A 24,916-nucleotide genomic window follows, 5' to 3' on the forward strand; every position below is an offset into this window, starting at 1 on the left:
AATGCTCAACAAGGAGGTCAATCTTTACACATCTTGAGCAACATGTTTTGAACTCTTTTGACGGAATAGCTGGGACTTAAAGGAAAATACAACTAATTTGTAATGTTGATGGTATTTTTAAAGTGTGGTTTATCATCTTAATATAATCCTTTGTGTCTAACTCAAACACAAGATCTCTCTTTTCTTTTTCTTTTTTTACCCCCCTTTGCAGTGGTGTGTCTGCTTGATTTTTCAGTCTGATGAATTGCAGTCAAGCCCCACCCTGAAAACATTTTAAAAGGCAAAAACGAGCAACAAATATAAAAGCACTAAAGTAAATATTTAATGAACAATCCCGTGTGCTCGGGTAGTGTTTGGTGCATTTTTAAAAGTAAAAACCTTTATTATTTTTTTACGCATTTTCAGCAGCACCATCGGCCATTTCCTCCAAATGGAACAAAAGGCGACTGTTCCATCCACTGTGGATGAAGTTGGCATTTTCTAGGCCTGGCAGCTCAGGGGTTAAACGTGTCTCCTCCTCCTCCTCTGCTGGCCAGACTGTGACGAGCTCAGGTGACAGTTCACCGTGCAGACTCGCAGTGCAGGCTCTGGCCAAATCTCGTAGCATCACACAAATGTGGGTGGGGTCGCTTTGATGCGCAACCAGACAGCAATGTGCGCTCCACAGCAAACCAACAAAAGTCCATTTAAACTTCAGTAAGAACAAGCAGCCTGTAGGAGGAGAAGGGGGTAGGAGTGTGGGCTCTCTCTATTTCTCAGGTGCACTGAATAGAGAATTACATAAAGCTAGAAGGAAGAATAACCCTGACTGGACAAAAACTGAAAAGGGGTGAAGTCTTCGAGTCGTGAGTAGGGCTTTTATTTACACATTCTCACCTGATTTGGGGTTTCTTTTTTCTCCTGTGCATCTCTTACACTCCGCATCTTTATCATCATGGCATGGCCGTGCATAACGCGTGCTTGCTGCATCAACCGATTTTGGACCGAGTTGGACAAAGCGGACATCGCAGTGCCTTTGGTTTTCACCAAATACTCGGATGTGGCCGACGTGCAGCATATCCCCCATCACCCGCAGCCCAAACAGAAGAGGGCCGGTGCCATTGCCATAGAAACCCAGCCTCATCCCGGCGAGCAGGAGGCTGGGAAGGCACCGCCCGCGACGGGTGCTGCAGCGGGCAAAGATGGCTCTTCTGCGTCCGTCATGCGCCAAGACTTCAAGGCGTGGAAAGTGCGCCCCGAGCCTAGCTGCAAGCCCAGAAATGAGTACCAACCCTCGGTGGGCCCGTTCAACACCGAAACTCAGTATCAGAAGGATTACAAGCCCTGGCCTATACCGAAGAAGCACGATCACCCCTGGATCCCCAAACCCAGCCCCACCAGCGCAAAGCAGGATCATGGGGCTGTCGAGGCCGAGACCGGCGTGGAGAAGAGCGAGATCGAGGAAAAAATGCAAGAGAAAGAGGTCAAAGCAGAGCCGAAAGAGTCTGTGAAGAAAGTCCCAAAGAGGGAAAAGTCAGCGGAGAGGAAAACGGCTGAGAAGACGGAGGCACAGATGTCTGCAGATGTGAGCGCCGAGCAGAGGAAAGGCAGAGCAGCTGCAGACGCTGTCAACAGACAGATAAAAGAGGTTATGTCGACTTCTAGCAGCTACAGGTAAGAGGCTACACTAAAATATTCTGTCTATTAAAATAAATGCCTCAGTGCTGTTTATTTCCCCTGTTACACAACACTCCTAATAGCATGCCACACTGCTCTGTCCAGTAATAAAACATCATTAACTTGGAGTTTTTCCCGGTTGTCATTATGGGATATTTGGTATTGCGTGGTCTCTTGTTACAATCTCCTGTGATTTCCAAAGCAAACCCATACTGCCACACATAAAGGTTGCATTATTGATTTTTCTCCCTACTTTATCCTGCCTGAGAGTACTACCAAATCAATGATGTAGCCCATGAATGAGTGAGGCCTGTAAAAGGGTTTGAATGTAATCATGAGATTTAACATGGTTTCTTTACACAGGCTTCCTCCTAATTGAATTGGAGAGGCATCATGCATGCAAGTTAAATGAGATTTCGGTGGCTTCATTCTGGACCTACTGAAGTAATAATGAATATACAGTAATGCAGAGAAACTTTTTCCAAATACCAAATAACAACAAGCATAATGTGACACATTTTAAAGCTGAGTTATAATGTGCTTTGAAAGCAGTGCAACATAACTTAATACAATGTCAGATTAATGAGAACACAGACAAATAAGCAAAGAAACGGGAACATAGAGATGGCATGAATCTCTTGAAAGTTCATCAGTCGCTGAGAGGCCAGATGTCCTCTATCTTTGACCTGAAATCTAAAATCTGCAAGATACAGGCTTTCCTGTAACATCCAGCAGCTAAAACTGAAGTTGACTGACTGAACACTTTCTTAATCACTAAATAGAAACAACCTTCAATTTCAACAAAGTCCAAAAATATGTAATTCAGTACAGTCCACCAGTTTATCAGTTATGAAACTAGAGGAGCAGTAATATTAATACAAACATTCATCTCTTAATATCTTGGTGCAGTTTTTATATGGTGGAATGGTTAGTATCCTGAAGTGGAGCGCTGAATGCACTCTTGATAGTCTCCCAATACAGTTACAATTTTGCATACTTCTTTTCATCTATGATGTGTTTAGAAGTTCAAGAGCCCCGAATTTAGCTTTTACACAGTCAAGCTCCTGTTAACGCACTTAATCCTCGTCCTCATGGATGAGGATGAAGTTCAGTGGTTCACACTAGAGCTCAGAAAGTAAATCTATAGAATTTTGACGTCAATGCTAAAAATAAGAGTTAGCCATAAAGATAAATGATATATGATAAATGAATAGATGAATATGATCCTGTGATATAAATAAAGTCTACAGCAATGAATTGGCAGCAGAGCTCTGTATGGCCTTGTGCTGTGCGGTGGCTTGTTGAGTGAAACAAGTAGACAATATAAAAGCTTGGACAAGTCCCAAATGAATAATATATGACTAATCCAATTTAGTATCAGCATGTTTCCAAGATGGTGAAGTTGTGATTTTAACAGGCTCCACCTCTAAGTTCCGATTTACATAAATGTTATTTGGCTGATTTGAAAATTTCGTGGCCACATTGTGGGAGAAGTTTACAAAAATGCATCATTAAAAAATGCTTTTGTTTAGATCTCACACCAAAAAGCTAAGGCTCAAATCTAGCTTGTTTTTTTCATATGATTAATGCCTTTCATGACGTCAGCTTAATATGTAGGGAACACATTTTTTAGTTTAGTTTTATTACCTTAAAATTGAAATCAGTACATATATATTTTACCAACTCTGCACATATTATTTTATTTATCATTTCAGACAAAACTTGTAGGTTCACAAATGCACCGTCATCCATCGTAATGTACCAGCTCTGGTTTTTTCTAATCAGCATGATTCAGATATTTTAGGGTTTTTTGCTTTGTCACTTAAATGGCAAAGCAAAGAAAGTGGGCTAAAACGATGAAATATAATCCATAATAGTTGGCATGAGGAGCCATTTAAAAAAACACTTAAATTGGTTTATTCATAATTTTGCCAAAATGATATTCCATATAACATTACCACACAGATTTGTTTTTATCTGTTTATGTATGTGTGATGCCAACAGCATCATTACCTACAGCTACATTTTACTGAAAACCTAAAGTCACAGATGTCAAGAAATGGGAATAAATGTATTTCTGACTACTTTATAAGAAATTACCATAAGCCAAGCTTAAAGCTTTATTTTTTTAACACAATATGGTAAGTAAACCAAACCAGCTATTAATTTAATACTACAACTTAAACGACACAAGGTAGAGTATATAAATTAAATGTTTAGCTGTCATCACCTTAAAAAATAATGCTGCCCTTTGAAAGATACTAAACCTTTATGTCTGCTTTTCTTTTACTCCTAGGACCGAGTTCAAGGCGTACAAGGACGTGAAACCAGTGAAGGCCATCAAAGCTCAATCTCAGTTTAAACCCCCAGAAGATGAGACCAGTCTGGAGACCAGCTACAGTGCCACATACAAGGGGGAGCAGGTGAAGGCTCACCCCGCTGACAACAAGGTGACGGACCGCAGGAGGGTACGCAGCTTGTACAGTGAGCCAAGCAAGGAGGCCACCAAGGTGAGCCACTGTGACTGCTGATGTAAGGGCAAGACTTTGAAATATTTCTACCACTATTTACTTTTTGAGTTATGTTTCTTTTATGTACTGAATGACAAACAGTAAAGTGAGGTGTTTAAATGTGTTAAATGCCCTCTAGGACTAGTACTTGGTTGTTACCAGCCTGTCAATTTCATGTTGTTGTAAACTTGTTACTGATAAACTCACCAGAAGTGCATTTTTCCCTAAAGAACCCAAGAATGGTCCTCAGACTTATTATACACAAACTACAACAGTTTCATACTTCAATTAAGAATTTAAAAATGATTAAATAAGCACTTGCGATCAACATTTGCTATTCTGCAGATAAATCAACCAGTAAGATATTTGTTAAGCAGCCAATCTGTGTACATTTTCACTTAACAAAAGATGACATTGCTTCAATTTGAAATCTTTCTATCAATCCCATCTCAAGCCTTTATTTTAACATATTTTTGACACTGATTGGTATCTGTGTGCATGTTAGCAACAGATGAATGTGTCTATAGCGGTGTGTTCATATGGCCACTCCCTCTCTCATTCTTGTAGGACCTCTCAGAGACTGAGAGCAGCTCTGTTCTAAGTCTGCTGTAGTCAGGTGTGTTCACTGTTTCTTCTAGAAGGCATGGAGGATGACCTCAAATTGATCAGATGCAAACATGAATACTGAACACACACACACACACACACACACACACACACACACACACACACACACACACTCACTCACAGTATGCACCAACACAAGCCACAGTCACATTTATCACTCAGCTGCCAGATGCAATCCTGCCAACAAATTATGAGCCACATCTTCACTGATTGCCCACCTCTCAGCCTGCACCACCCACTACCATCTTTTGTGGAGCTCAATAGTTTCAACAACCGAACATGCAAATTCTGTAGTTATGTGCATGAGGGTGGATTCAATAATGGATGGAAGAAACAATTAAGCTTAAATGCTATCAACATGTTACATAAAAATAAAGGCAAAGCAGAAAGATTTATTGCATCAGTGGAGGCCAACAAGTCAATTTGTTCATATTTGATTAGTATGCATTAACACTGATCTTCACTGTTTTGGGCTCTATTTTGGTGACAGTGTATGGTGCGAAGTACAAAATGGTAGTTCCTCCACATTTTTCAGTGTCTGCACCCAATTGGCTCGCCATGAAAGTGACTACATCCTTGTGGCTAGAGAGGGACAGTGACTAACTGTACCATCAAGCATTGGTAACACTTCTTTGCAGATGATGTTATCCTTTTGGCTTTTTATATTTCATCCGTGTAGGAGCAGTTTGCAGCTGAGTATGATGCAGCCGTGGTAAATACCTGATTTCTTTAGTTCTATTTTCTCCATCGGGCAGGTCCATAGCATTAAGATACTAAAAAATAGTAAATATGTTCCCAAGCTTGTGTACTATGATTTTGAGGTGCCAAGGACTTTCCTCTGTGTTGAATCTAATCAGGCCTGTTCACTGCGTTTAAGGATTTTTTATTCATTAATGACTGCACCCCCTTTCACATTCAAGATCAATTCCACTTTGCACTCAGCTGTGGTTGATAAAATTAAAAAAAAATTATTAGCATTTCTGTATGCACCACCTATTGCACTTTGCACCAGAATCCAGTTATTCACAGAAATAGAGCCCTTTGTTTCTACTCTGAGCCTTTTATAAACATTTGTCACCTCTTACACAATACAAAATTAAGCTGTATGTATTCAGTAAATGTTGAGCATGCATGCACACTTTTTTTTACATCAACACATTTATACTCACTGACACTTGGGAACATCATCTGTAGTTTGACTGTTGGAAACTCCACTAGAGCAGAAGTAAGTGCCTTGCTCATTGTACCTACAGTACAATTGATAGAATGTTTTTTTAGGAAGGGGGCCTCTTTATTTTTTATACATTCATCTCTGCACGCACATACTCCCAGACGGGTTGGGAGTCGATTTGAATCAACGACCCTCCAGTCATAAGCCTGTTTCTCAAGCCTCCATAAGCTATTGCCACCTGCTAATAGTTAATGTTACCAAAAAATGTAATTCTGTAAAACATAAGACTAACATCATGTACTAATACTGACCATGTAGTTTGTATGTTGTGCTTTCTTTAGAAGTTGGAAAGCTGCACGAACCACTATTGTTTACAAAAAAGGCACAAATACACCTTTTGTGCTGTTTTTTTATTTATTTTACCTTCATTTCACTAACCTTCACATGCAAATATCACCTATGCCATATGGTGTCATTTGCCTGTCATTAATATAAGTAACAGGGTAAAGAAGGTATGTATTGCATGCTAAAAATAGGGCTTTGACATGATTTAGAGTCTATAAATTAAGTCTATGTTTGACATCAGTTTATGTTTGAATGGCTGTTTTTAAAACTAAATTTAGTGTTTGCACTTCTCTTCTCTTCCAGGTGGAAAAACCAGTGTCTCGCACCAAACCAAAAAAGACACCAACAACAACAGGAAAGATGGTGAAAAAATCAAAAGAGAAGCAGATTGCCAGTTCCCAGTCAGCCAAGAAGAAACCCTCTTTGAGCACCCCAGAACCCAAACCACAGGGAGCTGTCACAAAGAAGAGCAAAGAAATAAGCAATAGACTGGCTGAAGCAAAGCAGTAAAAGTTACATCTCTGCATCGTGTTGTTTGTTTTGCAAAATCAAAGGCTACTTGACAAAAAAGGCAAATCTCTTCCCTTTGGTTTATTTCCCTTACCTGTTGTTTTTGCCGTATTGTCATTTACTGTTCACCTTTGGATGGGCACTAATGTTGAGCTTTTAGACTAATGCAAATAATTTCACTGTAAACTGAGAGAGAGAGAGAGAGTGTGTGTGTGTGTGCGTGTGTGTGTGTGTGTGTGTGTGTGTGTGTGTGTGTGTGCAAGAATGTATGGGATCCCTTGTATTTTGGTGCACAGAACCGCTTTATATTATTGAGCACATAATTTGCACATGGTTTATATGAGTTCTTTTTGACATCAAACTATTAAAAAAGAGCCATCGGTACATAGTATGTGTACAAAAGGGCATTTTTACCTTCGTCTGAATGGACGTCTCCTGACAGTTGAGGTTAACATTAAAATGATTGTAGAAAATGTCAAAGGGACGCTTTCTCTCTGAGACTGTATCAAACTGTATTTGTGAAAATACAAAATCTGTTTTATGGTTGCGTTTCCTAGTTACAGTGCCTCCGCTGTATGGTCCTGGTTTTCATTTCATTGTTCTGGATGATATCTGGTTTCATCAGTTTGGTTGCTAAGAAACCAAATCAAGTGTAATATAATTGCTACAGCCTGCATGCAAGACCCCGTTTTTGGTTGAGTAGCAACATTTTAGCAGACTATATGTCACAGTCACATTCTAGCTTGTAAATTGAGCCATTTAAGATAAATGTATAGGGGCAAGCCCTTTTCAAATATAATGCATGCGTAGTAGTAGATTCTGGTCACACCTAAAAACAACGAAACACACAGTAAATAAAATCATAGTCTGGTGGCTGTAAAAGCTTTAAAAAACACACACCAGCAATATGGTTCCACCTACAAACATATTTCTTGCAGACTAAATAAAGATCCTCTCCTTTAAATTACTAGGAATACTGCGGTTTTATAATGACTCAGTATGTTGTGGCATTGTACTCCATCCTATCCTTTGAGCTGTTATGCTGTAATTGTGCTACACAAGAGAAAAAAATGCATATAGGCCTGAAAAGGCAGAGCCTATTGTATTTATTCAATAATTCTCACTTTGAATGGGCTGATCACTCCAGGTGTTGAAGGACAAGGAATGGGCCAGGACTTGAAGTTCAGCTCTTTAAAATGCTGCTGTCTGAAAATTCGCAAATCACATCTGTTTGTTATGCGTGTGACATGAGGTGTTTTTACTAAAATGTCCTCACAGCCTTCCCTTTCTGGTTATCGTCTACCGTAATATCCTCAGCGGCCAACTTGGCTGCTGTATGCGAGAACCCAGTCAAGCACTAGCCACCGTGAGTCTGCTTCCAGTTTTAGCTTCTGTGTGCGTGTGTGAGGGATGGGAGTTTTTCCGTGTCTGACCTCTACAGCCTGCTGCCTGCTAGCATCAAGTCTGATCCCACCATAAGAAGTGCTGCTATGCACTCCAACACCCTGGTGCTATATCTCTCATCCTATATGCTGTCTGGTTCAATTGCGTGTGGCGTCAGACCAGAGTGAAATGATGATATGACAATGTCATACTGCTGCAGACATGTTGTGATGTTGTGCTTGTATTCTCAGCTTGCTCTGAATGAACTCTGATTAAAATGATGCTACAAAATCATGTGTTGTGACTTATTGCATCCTTTGTGTCAGACAGTATTTTTTTGGATTGTAAATATATTATAAAGTCCTCAGTTTTTCACCATCAGTAGTTCTTTTGGGTTCCAAAGAAGTTGCAAATACAGTATTCGAAGTTAATGCAGAAGTATTTGTATGTTATGGTAGGAAGGATTGATTTAAATGGTAAAACCAAAGGCAGAAAAAAATATTTAAGGGATAAAATGAGCACTGTGTAACTAAATGCAGAGAACAAAATGTATCTACAAGGTGGAACTTAATTGTTAAATATAGATAACATATAAATGCTCTAACTAGATACTGTATGATACTATTATCCATTTGTGTTTTTTCTAAATGTAAACATAATGCAATTATATAAGCTTAAATGTTCAGTTATCTAAAGGTCAAGGCAATCCTTAAGCAATAATTTCTATAAGAAGAAACTTCCATGGTTAAAGCCAGAGTTCAAGATTTATGTAAGTGTAACCTGTTTATAACAAATGAAGCCCTCTCCTTCAGTTTTCACTAGGGATGATGTCTGGACCACTGAGCAGGCCATGTCATTATACTGATGATACTGTCTATCAAGCCAGTGGGGCTAGCCACAGAAGTGTAGCCGAAGCAGATACTATGGAAGTATGAGGCTTTTTCTTTGCTGTGGTTAGAGGAGGATTAAAGGCCATAAGGCCCATTAGGTTTATGATGGTTCAGCCTGAGACCCACTATGGCCCCATAGTAATAGATCAAACTGTAATTTAACATGAATACTGGGCTTTCATAACAATACTCACCCAACTTTTTGCCACATTTGTCTCTGTATTGATAATTGTCAAATCAGTGTTATTGTTCTGAACAGTAATGGCATCTGAGAAATTTAACAAATTGGAAATGCAACACAGTTCTCTGTGTGCCAGTCATTCATTACTCTGAATAAGGGATAGTCATTATATTATTACATCATTTTTTTTAATGGTTAAGATATTTAACTTTAATCAAATGAATAATGTGTAAAAGTTGTACTTAATTACAGTAAGTATATTGAATTGCCACTATTGTTCTGCTCTCATTACTGTTGTCTCATTTTTGGGGATAGTTAAGTCTCTGAAACCATCTCCATCTCCAAATTGTATGTCTACAGCACACCTAGAGGCCAAAGTATATACGGCCTGTTAGAGACTGAGCTTGATGTGCCCTGCAGATGCTACTGGGTTTTGTTTTACTCCTCAAATCTCAATAATATTAAGAATCATTTATATAGTGTTTTTCTAGTAATCAAAATAATACAATCTGTGCTTTTCTGTGTTCTGACAGTCTGTGGATTGATTCAAGGATGCAAAATGACAAAAATGTATGAAATGAAACAAAGAACAGATGTACAAGGGAGGCATAATTTGATTATTTTTCAGTTCATTCAGCGACTTGCTTTTGGATGTTGGTGGTCATTTTTCTGTGAATCAGTCATCCTGACATAAAATTGCATGAATAATTCAGTTGTTATGGGTTCGTATGTTTGCAGAGCAGCATGAAATATTCAATAAAAGATCGGCGATGGCACTGAAGCTAAAAGACTTGTCTGTCTGGATACAGACTCACCTACACAGCTTCAGTGCATGTCCATTTTTGTCATGTTTAAGCAGCAATTGCCACTATAGTTATCCTGTTGTGGTTAAAAATATTTCATGAACAAAAGAAGCCTTTATGTTTGTCAGTTGAATTGATCAGCATCCAAAAAAATGTTATTTAACCACAAAATGTAAATATAATTGAGTTTGCAAAAGATCTCAAATTCTTCATTTCTAAGACACCCTTCTTCAATAAAATGACATGTCTACTTAAATATTATACACAGCAACATAAAGTCGTATTTTGAGTATGTGCATTGTTAAGAGAGGCCGCATTAGGAAACATGCATCCTCATCAAGCTAGTGTATTTCATGGACAGGCCTATGAGATGAGGAGTGTGGTGCTATAGTCAGCAAATTCTGACCTCTAGTGGATGGGAAACTATTGTACAATCTCATTGCATCACTGTAACAGGCCTCCACCTGAGAAATAACAGCCTGGGCAAAACCCTGTTTCACCCTCCATTGTTGTCGAATAGGTTCCTAGACTTTTTGAAGGCTACGGAAAGCCATTCCCCATGGCCTCCCCTCTCTTCTCTTCTGGTTTTTATGTCTGTGACCACAGAGGCTGCAGCCCTTCTAGCCTACTGTTACCTAGTCAATCCTGAAAAGCCTCCTTGCACTTGAAAACTTCATCCAACCACTGTTGTGTTTTGGCTTTGCTGCCATGACAAGAATGAACCACGGCGGCTTTGAATGTGGATCACTAGGATTCTATGTCCTCATCCTTCCTCAGGATATAGGAGAAATCCTCCAGAGGTGACAGTTGAAGGCCTTGCAGAAAGGGAGCTCTGGCAGATGTTCCCAGTCGAGCTTATGTTCACCAGATCCGTCTGGTAACTTCCACTGCCTGGCTGTTCTGCCTTATCACATAGACTTAAAATACACAGTGAAGCAGTGTGGTCCCATTTGTAGTGTAATGTCTTAGTGTATGCTGTGCTAAGTAAGCTTAGCTATACAGTTAAGTATTGTGTTGTGTATAGCCTATTAGAGGACACTCAAGACTTTTAAAATATGAGGTTCACAAACAAATGTGGTTTACATGCCAGTCACTATAACTCCTGTGCAGTAGTGCCAAAATTTGGGACAAAATAGCACATGCTGTGGACGTAAAGGCATTGCCTAAGATACAAAGCAATGTAAAAGAACAATTTAAAATAGGATTTTAAAGGGTGAAATGAAGTAGAGGATAAAGTAGAAGATAAAAATAGACTGTTGGCCAGCGAGGCAGAACTGAGCTTGATACTGAAGTTGTGCTGAATATAAGGACTGGAATCACAATGAGGATCATAACATGCTCACCACGATAGTTAACGATAGTTAATATAACATGGCAAATGTAAGGGTTTAATTTAGTAACTGAGTTAGACAGATTCTATAAGATAATTAACTATACCAGGGAAACAAAACCTTTAATGGCATAAATACCTCCATCTCAGAGGACTAATACTACTACTACTACTACTACTACTACTACTATTAATAATAATAATAATAATAATAATGATAGAAGAAGAAGGAAGAAGAAGAAGAACAACAACAACAAGAAGAACACAAACAACAATAAGAATAAGAACAATAATAAGGAATAAGAACAAAAACAAGAACAAGAGTTAGATGAAGAAGAAGAAGAAGAAGAAGAAGAAGAGAAAGAAGAACTCATCGCTCAACACAGTGAAACTACATAATCTGTGAATAGTTTTCAACCATGTGTGCATGGCACTGAACGCTACAAAGGGATTGAACTAATTCAATGCTGTTCTACAAATGTCCTGTAGAGGGAAGCAGTACATCTTTGCTGCATCTAGTCTGGCCCAACTCTCACCAGAGGAAGAAGAAGAAGGAGGAGGAGGAGTGACCGGAAATAAACAAAAGCAGACAAGCTGAGAGGAGGGAAGAAGCTGCTAGGTGTCTGCAGCGGGCAACACTCATATTTGTAAGAAAGACTGGCTTATATTAATGTATGAAGGGTGTGAATCGTTAGTGTGTGTTTACAAACCCCTCCCTTAAGATGTCATATGTTCCCACCGTAGCATTGAATGATTAAACATGTGATTAGCTGCATAAGAAAAGTCCTAAAATGGATGTGAAGCTGTATTTGGTTCAGCGGGAGCTAAACTGTTAGCTAAAATACCTACTTTTACATGTACATACCATGTTAAACTTTAATTACGAATCAACAGTTAGCTGCTTTACTCGTTCTGCTGATTAACACACTGTCCCAAATAACGCTGACTGCTATCATTTTATAGATAACCTTCAGCTTGTCAACACAGCTAACGTCGCTGTCAACCTGTCAACATGTTGTTATTCAACTCTAGCTAACATTGAAAACTACACAACTAAGCCATTAACAACAGTTTCTGGTTGTTAAAATGTGTGTTTTTGTGTCTGTAGGAGGTCTCCACCATGATGACAACCAAGAGACTCGACAACTTTGAGGTGGCCTGTGAGTGGGCTTCATGCGACTTCAAGGGACACACCATGGAGGAGCTGAGTGACCATATGTCGCTGCATTTAAAGGACTACCTGGGAGATAAAGATGCTCTGGAGGAACTGGGTGAGTGTACATGCTGCTAAATATCTGTGTCCAGACTGTTCAACATGTTAACAGCCACCAATGTAGGGCTGGGAGGTATTACTTTATTCTAATCATGATTTCATAAATGAATGCCATTGAGATCAACATTTCTTGGCAATAGACACTCACGCACTGAGAAGAGAAACCTGTAAGATTAAAGCACACACAGACAGCACTGGGAACAACTACAGATGGGTTCAAAGTGTTTCAAGTCTGTCTTAAGTCAAGTTCTCAAATCAACATTAAAATAGGATTTTCTTGCCATAATAATTTCTCCTGTTCATACTGGCCATTAAAAGATTCTTTCATAAGGCACTTACAATACTCTATTGAACACATCACTCCTGCCCTGCAGCAACTTCATTGGCTCCCTATTAAATCCCACATTGACTTTAAGATTCTACTCCTCACTTTCAAGATCCTTCACAACCTGGCACCATCATATCTGAACTTATTCACATCTACACACCTTCTCGCATAGTCACATTCATATTTATTCTTTATCTTTGCACTTTTTGCAATTTATATTGTTTGATGTACTGTTGTTGTGTTATGTGTGCCTTGGAAGGTGTCCTTGAGTGCTTTGAAAGGCACTACAAGCCTCCTTCTGTGCAAAAAATGTATTTAAATGTTTATCTGAAATTTATTTGAAGCTTCAACTTAGATTTCTTTCAACGTTACAGTCTTTTTAGTGACTAAGTCCCTGTGTTTATTACTATACTTCCACTACAGCTCAACAGGGAAACACTTTCCAAGGCAACACAGGGGAGAAATGTGATGCAAAGTATGTAAATGTGGCAGATATCCACTTACTATGACTAACTCTGACTGCTAAAGCTTCATACAGGCTTCAGATAAACTTTTAAATGCATACTTGTGCACAATTGATGGATTTAGGCCCCCATCACTTTCATTGAAAGGACTTTTGGACTTGCCCATGAAGTCATCATATTGTATGCCGTGTTTCAGGTGATGAAATAAAATAATAACATTGACATGGCTACAACCATTTTATCACAGCATTTACATTTTGCTGTGATAAATTTTGCCCACATGTGCAAAATGGCGTCTTTTTTTTCTGTATCAGCTTTTCCTGGTTTGCACCTGACCTCTCAGCTGCAGTTTCTCCAACATTTGAGTCATTTTCTGATTCAGACATTGAACAATTTAAACTGCCAGGTGGAACAATGCTGACTCAGTTTTTCTCTGTTAACGATGAACTCACACAAAAGATGTGAGCACATGCTGATTGGTTATTACTATGTGTGGGATTGTTGCACTATTAGGAGTATTAAAGGGACAAAACAGCTTGTCTGGAAGAATTTGCTGAACATACTGATTTTAATGTCAGTTAAAGTTCCGTTTTCTTAACTTTAAGTTGTCCAGCCATAGTTTGAGGAGTGTCATTGCTCTTTTTGCATCCTATAAATATCCACTAATGTCTCATTTGTTTTTTTTTGTTTAGATGAGTATTCTTGTCTCTGGAATGGATGTGAATTTGTCTCCATGGGCAGCGCTGCAGAGTTGGAGGTCCATGCTTATTTCCACAACTACCACGGTAAGCTAAAGTTTGTTGGGTCACAGCTGCTGAAGTCCCGTCCTGACCTGCCAAGCTGCAACCAAGGTCTGCATAGCAACAACCTGCTTCCCGAAGGATCAGATGGATACGTTTGCCAGTGGGAACATTGTGATGTAGGTATTTTTAGTTTAAAGTGAACACAGAATATGATCAACTAATTTGTTGAATAAATATAGATATTAATCTATTTTTTGTGTCTATACAGAGTGCATTTAACAATCCGGAGTGGTACTACCGACATGTAGACAATCATGTAGAAAGTGCCGAGCTGCAGTCTCTCCCACAACAACAACAGGCTCTCTTCTGCCATTGGACAGGTATAATAACTGAGCAAGAAATGTTAAAAAGAATCTTAGTTATCTTCATGATGTGTCCAGCTTCACTGGCAGCAGAGTTTCATCCCACATTTAAATTTGACCTCTGCTTTTGTGCTCACAGGCTGCGACGCCTTCTTCAAGATCAGATACCGTCTGAGAGAACACATGCGGAGCCACACTCAGGAAAGACTTGTAGCCTGTCCCACCTGTGGCAGCATGTTTTCCAGCAACACAAAGCTATTTGACCATCTCCACAGGCAGGCCGAGCCAGTGGGTGAGCAGGACACTTTGATTCGTATGACTTTTCCACTAAATGTGCTGCTAAGTGTATTGTATAATGCTGATTTCTCTAAAAACAAACAGACTCACTGGTGTGTGAACACTGTGGCAAAGCTTTTTCCAGCGAGAGGCTCTTGAGGGATCACGTTCGTCAGCATGGTAATAACTTTTCACAAGTCTAAACTTAAATTATTGTGACAGTGCAGTTATTAAGTGTGAATTTAAAATATTTAACGATGATGAGCTGATCACTAATCACCATTTCAAATAGTTACCTAGATGTTGTAAGTACAGTGTTATATCATGTTAAAGTTGATAAATCATGAGTAGTAAAACATTTAATGTTAAATCATATCGGTCTTCATCAGCTTGTTCTTATGTCTGTTTGACATTGCATCATTTCTGATTAATTAATGAAGTGTTTATTCACTTAATGTGCAAGAGAAAGGGTTTTACTTCAAGGTATCTTCTGCTGTGGCTGCAGTAAATTTATCAAAGTCATATTATCATATAGCTGTTCTGCAAGGTCAGTCCTGACTAGATAAAAGCATTTTGATTAATGATTTATCAGCCATATAAAGCTTTATCCATTTCCAGCTGTCAATTAGTAATTGTGGTGTCATGTATCATATTTTCATACTGCACTGACAGTGTCTTGTTTGTTCTTTCCTTTTACTTCCAGTGAATCAGGTGAAGTGTCCTTTCTGCGACATGACCTGCACTACTTTGGCAGCTCTTAAAATCCACATCAGGTTCCGCCACTGTGATGAGCGGCCCTTCCCGTGTGACTTCTGTGACAAAAGGTAGAGCTTCAACACAGATGAAAAGATCTCCAGTTGACAACAGCTGAACTTTGTCAAACAGCATGTGCAACCAGCTCTTCTTTGATTGTGTCGTAATGTTTAAAGTAATACATCAAGTTTCAGCCATTTCATGAAACTTCTTTATTCTGCCATTTTATAAAGTTTATTGTTCATTGTCTAGTTGCAAGTAAGAAAGTATTAGTTGAGATTTACTGAAGGTAGATAAAAAAAGAGAAAACAGAAAAGACAGTTTTCATGGGGGGGTCTCTTTGTTTTCCCTTTCCCTTGGATTACTGAACAGTGTAATACATTATTTCAACATCAGACATTTATAGTGAGGTGTTAATGTGTTTTTCATCTATCTCTGTTTTGGATTGAATAAATACAAATCATTTCAGCATCATAAATTCCTTTTTTTCTACAGATTTAAGAACCAGCGCGACCTACAGAAACACACAGAGGTCCACAATGAGGGGTCGGTGTACCACTGTACAGTGGAGGGCTGTGAATATTTTTGTCACACATTCCCAACAATGAACCACCATTTCAAGAGAGTGCACGAGGTTTGTTGGCACAGAGCTGCTGTAATCTTGTTGACAGTTGTGATTATGCTGCGTTATTGACACCACTGTATGGTTTTCACCAACAGGTTGGGGGAATGTCCAAATATAAATGTCATATCTGTGATAAGGTATTCTCCTGGTGTTACACTCTCACACTTCACCTTCGCAAGAAGCATGAGCTGAAATGGCCCTCTGGACATTCCCGCTTTCGGTAAGTCAGATAAGCCCATTAATACTTGACCTTTCAGCTCTCAGGATGTGTCAGATGTAACTATAAGATATCTGAAGATAAATATTACTTTTGTGGTTTTTCCTTGTTTTCTCCACAGATACAGAAAGGATGTAGACGGCTTCCTAAAAGTGAACATGGTTAGGTTTGAGACTGTGGAAGTGACGAAGGAGATCATGAAGAACATGGCCAAAAAGCCTCAGAGCCTTCGGAAAAGTCAGAGAACCAGCAGCCGTAACAAAAGACCTGCAGTAACACCAGAGAGCGGCAGAAGCTCACCTGCAGGATCCTCCTCGCCCTCCTCCAGTTCCTCATCCTCATACTCCTCAGAACTCTCTGGAGGTGAGGACGTCTCGTCTCAGCCCAGCCCCAGAAGCAGTGACTCTCCTGTGTACTGTGTCATGAGTACCATCCCTCACATTGAGGATGAACCTGGAGGAATAGCTCAGGAGGACTGTGACACTAGTGGGACATCAGGAGCAGTTCAGGCTCTGACGGAGGTGGCGAGGGGCCTGGGCATGGACGTGGTGTGATTGTCCACCATGCACTGCACCATAGAGCCTGATTGATGTAGGCTTTCTTATAGCTATTATGCAATTGTATTGTTTTGCCTCTTTTACTATATTTTTGCAGTGGAGCTGTCAGTGAAGTCTTCACTGGGACTATATTTGTGGGCCAAAGCTTCTGAATGTTCTTCAGCACTTTTAAAGTGATGTTACATTCATTTCCTGTCATATCTCTGTCTGGAGAACACAGTTTCACTATCACAGCTCTTAGTAACTCTAATGCCTTGGCTGAGCTTTGTAATGTCTCGCATTTATATAATATTGCCTGTAAAACATAGGTTAATGTTGACAAAGCTTACATGAATGTGATGAGTTAAAAGCACTACAGCGCTAGATCTACAAAATGTTATTCCTTACGCGTTCTTAACACATCACTTCCAACTTCCATTTCCTGTGATTATTTCCATGATGTTGCCGACACAGAGGATGCCAGAGGACATTGGCTTTTATTGTAAATGTAATTTTATTGTTTTAATGCAGAAGTCAGTTTCATTGTTATACATTTTAAATACATTTTTGATACAAAAGTTTTCTTGGTTTTAATTTCTCTTCAACAGCTTCTTCCACCTCCAAACACGAGCTTTGATACCACAGGACCAATCCATATTCCACCCTCATGTCTGAATCAAGATTTTAAACTTAACCTTACAAAAAAATCACAAAGCAGCTTTCTCTTGTGTCTCTATATTTCTAATAATATAATCAATGGGTCATTATAGTGAAAGTAAAAAATAAATCAAGAAATAAATTCTGAAGACTGCCATGCTTCATTAAAAGGGATATTCTGCAGATTTCTTCTTACAGGAAGTACAGTTCATCTGTTATGATGTGCTCCACAGCTTGTAAAAAACAGTTTGGTAATGTCTTCTGTGGATCTGCAGATGTCATCAGGGTTATCTTGGTTTGGACTTCAAATTCTCAACAGAAAGTCTTACAATCTGGAGTTGCAGAGATTTTAAAAGAAGGATTAATGCGACGGAGAGGTTCTAATAAAAAATGCTGATCCAGTTACATCATGGGAAATTTTGGATCCAGTGTTCTTGGAGGCTCAAAGTCAGGATACCTCTGCTGCTTCAATTTGACTCTTAAAAAAGTGTCTCCTGTGTGTCCCAGTTTGTCACTATGGCTGGATTTTTATATGTAGGACAGTGTGCAGCTTCACACCATAATGACCAGTGACATCCAGTGAGTTAGTGATTGTTATGGGAGCAGCTGCCCTCCTTTTTTTTGTCAGACTGACTCTGGATACTCAACACCCAGTGTAGGATGCAGCCAGAAAGCCAGGATGAAGAAGATGACTCATGGTAGCACAATGGCAGTAGTGATGTCTGCAGTGTTGGAGATGGTGGCTCTCATTAACTGAGTTTATAAACTTCCTCCCGCTGAGGTAAGCCGTCTCCTGCTGCCTCATAGCAAGAGGGAAATGAAGATGTGGGGCTGAAGATCCGTGAAAAACTTCTTTGTGCTTTTGTGCTTCATGAGGTATCCTGATCATCTTGTAGCCGTTGAGTAAATTGTCTCCTACAAGTTGTTGTCTTAAGCTCTGGTAAGCATACATCTCAGCTCTTGGGTAGGAGACAACCCCCGTAGGAGTTCTGGCAACATAATATCCACTGCTGTAACAATACAGGGCGGAGGTATCACTCAGGTCAGTATGTTGCAGTGGTGTGGTGTGAGACGACCGATCTGTACAAGCTGTGCTGAACAAAGGTGGCTCAAACTGGTCTTCTACAGCTTCCTGCTTCACCCTCTTCACCTTATTGAAGCTGCCAGTCTCGAGAGGCCTTTTCCTGTCATGTGAGACTGTGGCGTGTCTGCCAACAAGTTCAGGAGTGACTACCGTGTGATCCCAAGAATGTTCTTGAAGCTGGTGGTGTCTGTGCTCCTCCTTTTTATCCATTTTCTCTTTCCAGCTTAGGTTCGGGTGCTGTCCCAGTATCTCCCTCTTGGTGGTATGGACGTTACAAGATGGTGTCGATGATGTATGAAGACCAGAAGAATGACTTCTTTTGAGGTTGCTACTATTCTCTGTTGTTTTTCCTGTTTCACTCCTTTCAACATATGCTGACTGTCCACATGTAGAATCTGAAAATGTAAAAGAAAGGAAAAGAAAATTCTCATGCTGGTCATATACCTCTGTTAAATTTTCTGTATTTCTGACATTGTTGTCCTTGGACTCACCTAGATAGGGCTGTATGCTGGAGTGCTGGTCTGGTTCCTCGGGTAGGCTGGTGGTCTCTTCTTGATGGAGACTATTCGGTTTTGGCTGCATTTTCTGTTAAATGATAAATCGACCAGATACAAAACTGTCAGTTGCAATATGAGATATCATTCAAATCCTTCCACAGTGTAGAATTAAATAACATGCTGAGATTATACATTAGTCAAAACAGACTAAACTTGAATTGAGTTATTTTTCTAAAAAATGTTGTTAATTTAATGTATATATTGTTCATAGATGCTGCTGTTTCTCTCCAGATATTGACCTGCACTGGCAACGAAAAGACCTAATATAGACCTTTTCTCATCTCATTCAGCTATTAATAAGGCAAAGAAACAAAACTAAATCCCCAAAACATTCAAATACAATCATAATAATTTAGGCTTTTTATTCACATCATAGCTCAGTTTATGTAGATGACAGACCACAATTTAATTGACTTTAATTTCACACGCAAAACATCATATTGGTGTATTTAATTATTACCTTGAGTTGCTTGTGGTAATAAATTCGCCATGCTATGCAGACATGTTGTGCACTCCATTTCCCTCGTTTCTGTAAAAAAAAAATTCATTAAAACATGTAACAACATATTAGGTGATTTACAAAGCTTGATTTGAGTAAAATCATTGAACTAATCACAATCTGACAAATGAAGTTTAACTGAATCTTTCTACAGTTTTATTGATTTTTTTGACATGTCTTGTATTGAATGGTGCATCGTGGACGTACTGTTGACTTGAAGGACTTCTGTGTCACTCTGTGGATGGCAGTGACAGGAGTAAAGGACCGCAGCCTCGTTGTTCCTCTGACAAGATGCTGGATGACCTGCAACATGAGGTAAAACATGATGTCTTGAAACTATTCTTAGTGGTTAAATGACAAGAAGATAAAAAAGTGACTCAGCAGAAAACACTGAGCTGGGAATTGATCAAAGTTGGTTAAAGTGATTAATAAAAACAAAAAAAATCCATCTCCTTACATGACTGTCTTGAGCTCCCGTCATAGCTGGAGCAGGAATGCCAGCAGAGGACTGATGAAGGATGGGAGTGAAAGCATGCGGGTGAGTGTACTGATGCATGTCTTTGTGCTGATGGAGCACCTATGTTTCTGATTCCTGAGCAGGCGGGACGGTATATTCTGCACAGAGAAATCACAAAGGTAATCAACAGTAGAAACAGTGAAATTATGTTTAAATAAGCTGCAAAGTATGTAATTGGGTGTGTAGGTAGATTAAAATCAGACTGAAGTGCTTTGAGGGACTGGAATCAGTGGCATAACAGGCTGTATGAAGACATGTTGAAGTTTACCTTTGAAGTCAGTCTTGTATCTCAGTTCATCGGCAGTTAGGAGAGCAGCCAGGTAACAACAGGTTCTTGATGTCTTCTGTAGGACACAAACGGTAAGAATCAGTGAACACAATACAGTGTATAGTTTTGCAACATGCTGCATATTGCATGATATACATCTTAGGCAAATTGCCTTGCAAATGACAATATCTTGTTAGATTGCATTACTGGCGATAATCCCACTGAGGCATTCAATGTGCCAATCCATTTAATTAATTTAGGATCCATCTGTTGCAAGGGCACATAATGCTGTTAGTGAGTGGAGAAGTAATGAGATGTGCAATATGTGAATATAAACTAGAGGCTAACATAATGTTTGTCTCCGTAGTGGTGAGATAAAGTTTAATAAATCTTACGAATACAGAGAGGAAAAAACAGATGACTATCAAAATGAACTAGACATGGACAACATTAAGGTCATTTAAGCATCTTGATTGCATAAATTAAAATATTTATTTGAAGCGTCTGATCTGTGCAACTGTTTTTTTAATTGATGCTTTTTTGTTGATTTGTGCATATTAGAAGCCTCAATAAATATTTTAATATTTTGCAAGTAACATGCTTAAAACTGCCTTCATGTATGTCTTAACTCATTTTGTAGACATACGGAGGACTGATGAAGTAACAGGGCTGCCTTACAATACAACATGACGAATAGCTTGATAACATTTGAATGTACAACGGACTCTGTTTTTGGTCACTGAGAGTAAATAATAATTGTTAAACATCTTTTGAGTCATCTGTGTGACATATTTTTCTATAATGTATGTTGTAGATTTATCTAAGGAGCCATTTCTCTGGTGTTATTTTTGCCATTGCCCCTTTAACCTCTGTAGGCTGCGGCAATCCAATAGTCTGATCCCTCCTTTCTCATAAAGACAAGATTAGCTGGAGGTTACACATCCCACGTTCTCTAAATTTCATCCATGTCAGCGTGCCACAGAAATCTCTTAATCTCATAAAGGAGCTGTTTGTTAGAAGCACAAACAGAGTGAATGAGGCATCAGAAACAGCTCACTGTGTCATGGGAGGGCACAGAGCCCAGGACCTCACCTTACAAAGAAAATGAGCTGATTCAATTACATCTACTGACGCTTATACTTTTAAATCTACACAGATGCACTTGTGCTTTTTAAATCCTTGTTAGTGCTCAGATGTCAAAAGTTAACAGATACAATTCTTATTTAAAACTTTTATTAAAGTAAGAGTTGCCCAACAAATTAGTTTTACACTTAAATACTCATTAAATGATTTAGAGATGCTATGATTAATTGCAGAATATTAAAATGGAAATTCAGCCGCATGTTTTATAACTGATTCATCGATTTTTATGCATTAAGTAAAATGGAAAAAGCAAACATTTAAAGATGTCAAAATTTGTAAAGGTAACTGCCCAAAGTTTATGAACCAAACAACTAATCAACTAAATAATTCATTGAAATTAATTATTTTAATTTATTGAAAAAGAATCACTGTGGGAAGCCAGTGTTATTCATTGATAAATCAGTGCATTTTGAACACAACATTAGGGGAGAAGACAGAAATATCAAAAGTTCTTGTTTGAAAGACAAAATAAATGTTTTCTTTGCTCTTTGAATATTTATATAGATTTATGTTATTGTTGTTTAAAATCACATTGAACATTAAACAGCCTTGTAAGCATAAAAAAAGGTCAAAGTAAGCAGCCGGTGTAACGTTATGCAAGACATGTTATGCTTGGTTGGCCTCCGTCTCATTATTTAATGTTGCAATATTTTCTCCTTCTGACAAAATGAAACACATATATTCTGTAAATATCTTCCTTACCTGTGTGATGAGCTGAAATCTCTTAACTTCCTGATTTTTGATGATCTGATGAAGAACATTCAGCCCCTTTAAAGCCTGTTTATCAATCAACAAAGTGAAGATAAAGACTTTAATAATAAGTCCTTTTTTACATTTAACTGTGTCGATCTGGTCAGCCGAGAGCAGAATGAGTCCAGGTCTGTGTCCGTCTGCAGCTTTCAAACAGTGACTTCAGTTCAGCGTGGACCACCTGTTGTTGTAAGCCAGTGTCAAGTGGGTACTGTACCTGATCAATTAGTGTTACTTACCAACAACAGGAAAGACCATTAACTACTCCTAATTGCTTACAGTAATCCCATTAGCCTCATAAACCCTTCTGATTCAGTTTAGACAAAGACAGCTTATGTAGCAACAGACGGGTTTTCCTCAGCAGAGACGCCAGACAGAAAATGAAAATCTGACACAAATAAATGGTAACATGCACAGGCCTTTATCCGTACAGTGTAAATAAACCCTTATTTATTGTTTACTGATAGTTATTAGGGGTCCAAGCAGTGAAGTGTTGCTGCTGGATCCCTGTTGTTTGTCTCATTATTCTTCTTATGATTTTTCTCCCCTCTACACCTCTTACAGGCACATAAAAATGACACTGTAATAATCAGGTTTACATTTTTGCTAATATCTCATAATAGCTTGGCCTAGAGTGAACATTCTTCCATCATTTTAAGCTCTAGAGTTCAACTCTAAACCCATCAACCCATCACATTTTCGGACTATTTCTCAGTTTTTTCTATATCATATTTTTCAAATCTGTGCTGGGCCAATTGTCCTAAAACTTCATCAGGATCAGCTGATCAGGACTACACTGATCTGAATCTAAATAGACATAAATATAACAGTTTTGCACATGATGTCATTGTCTCAACTTGTGAGAAGGTGTGTGGCACAGTAATTAAATCACCTTCTCCGAGGATACAAAGGTCAAGGGTTTAATACTCAAGGTGGCCAGGTCCTACTCGCCAACAATGTAGCAATTCATACATTTGTTTTTCAAGTGCCTACTGAGCTTATATTAGGTCAAAGGTTGCCAGAAAGTTTCCTCTTTCTATTTTTCACTGATAAAAGTGTTTGTACACCAAATGTGGCAGGTGGGTTGCAGGCTTTACCCTCTGCTCATCTAACTGCACTCACTGACCTCAAGGTGTCACTGTAATAATCAAGTTTACATTTTCGCAATCATCTCAAAAAAGGTAATCTGCATCTTTTCTTTTTCTCTTTTTTTTAAAAACTATCTCAAAATCCCATCCATCTTGTCTTGATATGTTGATACGTCAATCCATTTCAATTAAACCAATCAATTGTGGTTATGTGAAACATGTCTTCCCCTAAAAGTCATAAGATTCATGTACATAGATATCATATACCATTAACATTTACTACTCATGCTAATATTATTATTACTATTACTACTTTACTTCTATTTTTAAAAATGTAAGGGGATTTAAAAGACTACAGAAAAAAAATATTTAGTTGTCTAGTGTGTACTACGGTGTGCCAGCTCTACATCCAAATAATACTAGATATACTGGACATGAAACATGCATTTTCATCTTAAGCTCTTAGTTACATTGTCATAAACATAATGTACCAGAGAAGCTAACACATTGACACAGATGGCACAGAGAATATTCTAAGACAACCCCCCAATATATCCACAATGGGTTTAACAATGAAATGTTTCCAAATACTGTGACAGATTTCCAGTATTTAATTCTGTGATTTGGCACCAGCCGAACTCACTGTCCTATATGGCCCCAGACGAATTGGGCTATCCCTCCATTGGATCCCATTAAGCCGAACATAAGATGCTGATTGGATGAGACTTTGAGATGACATGTTCTCCTTGATTAGCTAATGCCATTCTCGCTAACCAGCCAAATCCTGTTAGTATGGGCAGAGTTAAAGTTGCTGCTCTGTCAAGGAATAGTGTTCAACCTGCCACAAACAATTATGCCTACTTTTTATAACCCACAATTCATTGACCTGCCAAGACTAATTACACCATTTAAAGCAGCTTCTCAAACAAGGAACCACAATGGGAGTTATTTTGGGCTGATTTTGTTTACACACACCTATTATTAAAATGATTGTTATTTAATCTTATTTGATAAGGATGGTTCAATTTATCATAGCTCCAAATTCATGAGCATGATGCACAGAGTTGCTGGTTTTCAATTCCCTAGATGAGCCCAGTGTAATTAAGATATACAACTTTCATTATCATAAAACCATAATATACTACAAATATGGAAGTACAATAAAATACACACACACACACACAAAATCAGACCATGGTCACTTTTGAGGACATTACATAGACTTGCATTCATTTTATGGGAACTGATTGTAATCTTTACCACTGTCCCAAAATTCAGCTTTTTCTTAACGGGGACGCAGCTTTTGTCTCTGATTAACTGGTGGTAAGTTTGACCTTTGTCCCCCAAAGTAGCCTATGATAGAACATACA

General features: G+C 38.7%; 2 protein-coding genes across 2 annotated transcripts; both read left to right on the forward strand.

Moving 5' to 3' along the window:
- Positions 1–934: 934 nt before the first annotated feature.
- Positions 935–6,819, forward strand: map6b (microtubule-associated protein 6b). Its single transcript, XM_053321161.1, has 3 exons — positions 935–1,653; positions 3,953–4,166; positions 6,613–6,819. Exons 1-3 carry the CDS (start codon positions 935–937, stop codon positions 6,817–6,819), a joined length of 1,140 nt encoding a protein of 379 aa, XP_053177136.1.
- A 5,187-nt stretch (positions 6,820–12,006) lies between these two features.
- zgc:112083 (uncharacterized protein LOC550461 homolog) lies at positions 12,007–17,463 on the forward strand. The gene is made up of 10 exons (XM_053320958.1): positions 12,007–12,053; positions 12,515–12,677; positions 14,164–14,390; positions 14,483–14,594; positions 14,716–14,868; positions 14,958–15,032; positions 15,556–15,676; positions 16,101–16,239; positions 16,326–16,450; positions 16,569–17,463. The coding sequence occupies exons 2-10, from the start codon at positions 12,527–12,529 to the stop codon at positions 16,999–17,001; spliced, it is 1,536 nt and encodes a 511-aa protein (XP_053176933.1). The 5' UTR covers positions 12,007–12,053; positions 12,515–12,526; the 3' UTR covers positions 17,002–17,463.
- Positions 17,464–24,916: the final 7,453 nt, after the last annotated feature.

This window comes from Scomber japonicus, chromosome 6, assembly GCF_027409825.1.
Source record: "Scomber japonicus isolate fScoJap1 chromosome 6, fScoJap1.pri, whole genome shotgun sequence".
In the NCBI taxonomy this organism is placed as follows: domain Eukaryota; kingdom Metazoa; phylum Chordata; class Actinopteri; order Scombriformes; family Scombridae; genus Scomber; species Scomber japonicus.

Coding starts and splice junctions, on each gene's coding strand:
- map6b (XM_053321161.1), top strand. CDS start 935: ATGGCATGGCCGTGCATAACGCGTGCTTGCTGCATCAACCGATTTTGG. Junction 1,654..3,952: donor TCGACTTCTAGCAGCTACAG/GTAAGAGGCTAC, acceptor TTTTACTCCTAG/GACCGAGTTCAAGGCGTACA. Junction 4,167..6,612: donor CAAGCAAGGAGGCCACCAAG/GTGAGCCACTGT, acceptor CTTCTCTTCCAG/GTGGAAAAACCAGTGTCTCG.
- zgc:112083 (XM_053320958.1), top strand. CDS start 12,527: ATGATGACAACCAAGAGACTCGACAACTTTGAGGTGGCCTGTGAGTGG. Junction 12,678..14,163: donor AGATGCTCTGGAGGAACTGG/GTGAGTGTACAT, acceptor TTTTTTGTTTAG/ATGAGTATTCTTGTCTCTGG. Junction 15,677..16,100: donor TGTGACTTCTGTGACAAAAG/GTAGAGCTTCAA, acceptor TTTTTTCTACAG/ATTTAAGAACCAGCGCGACC.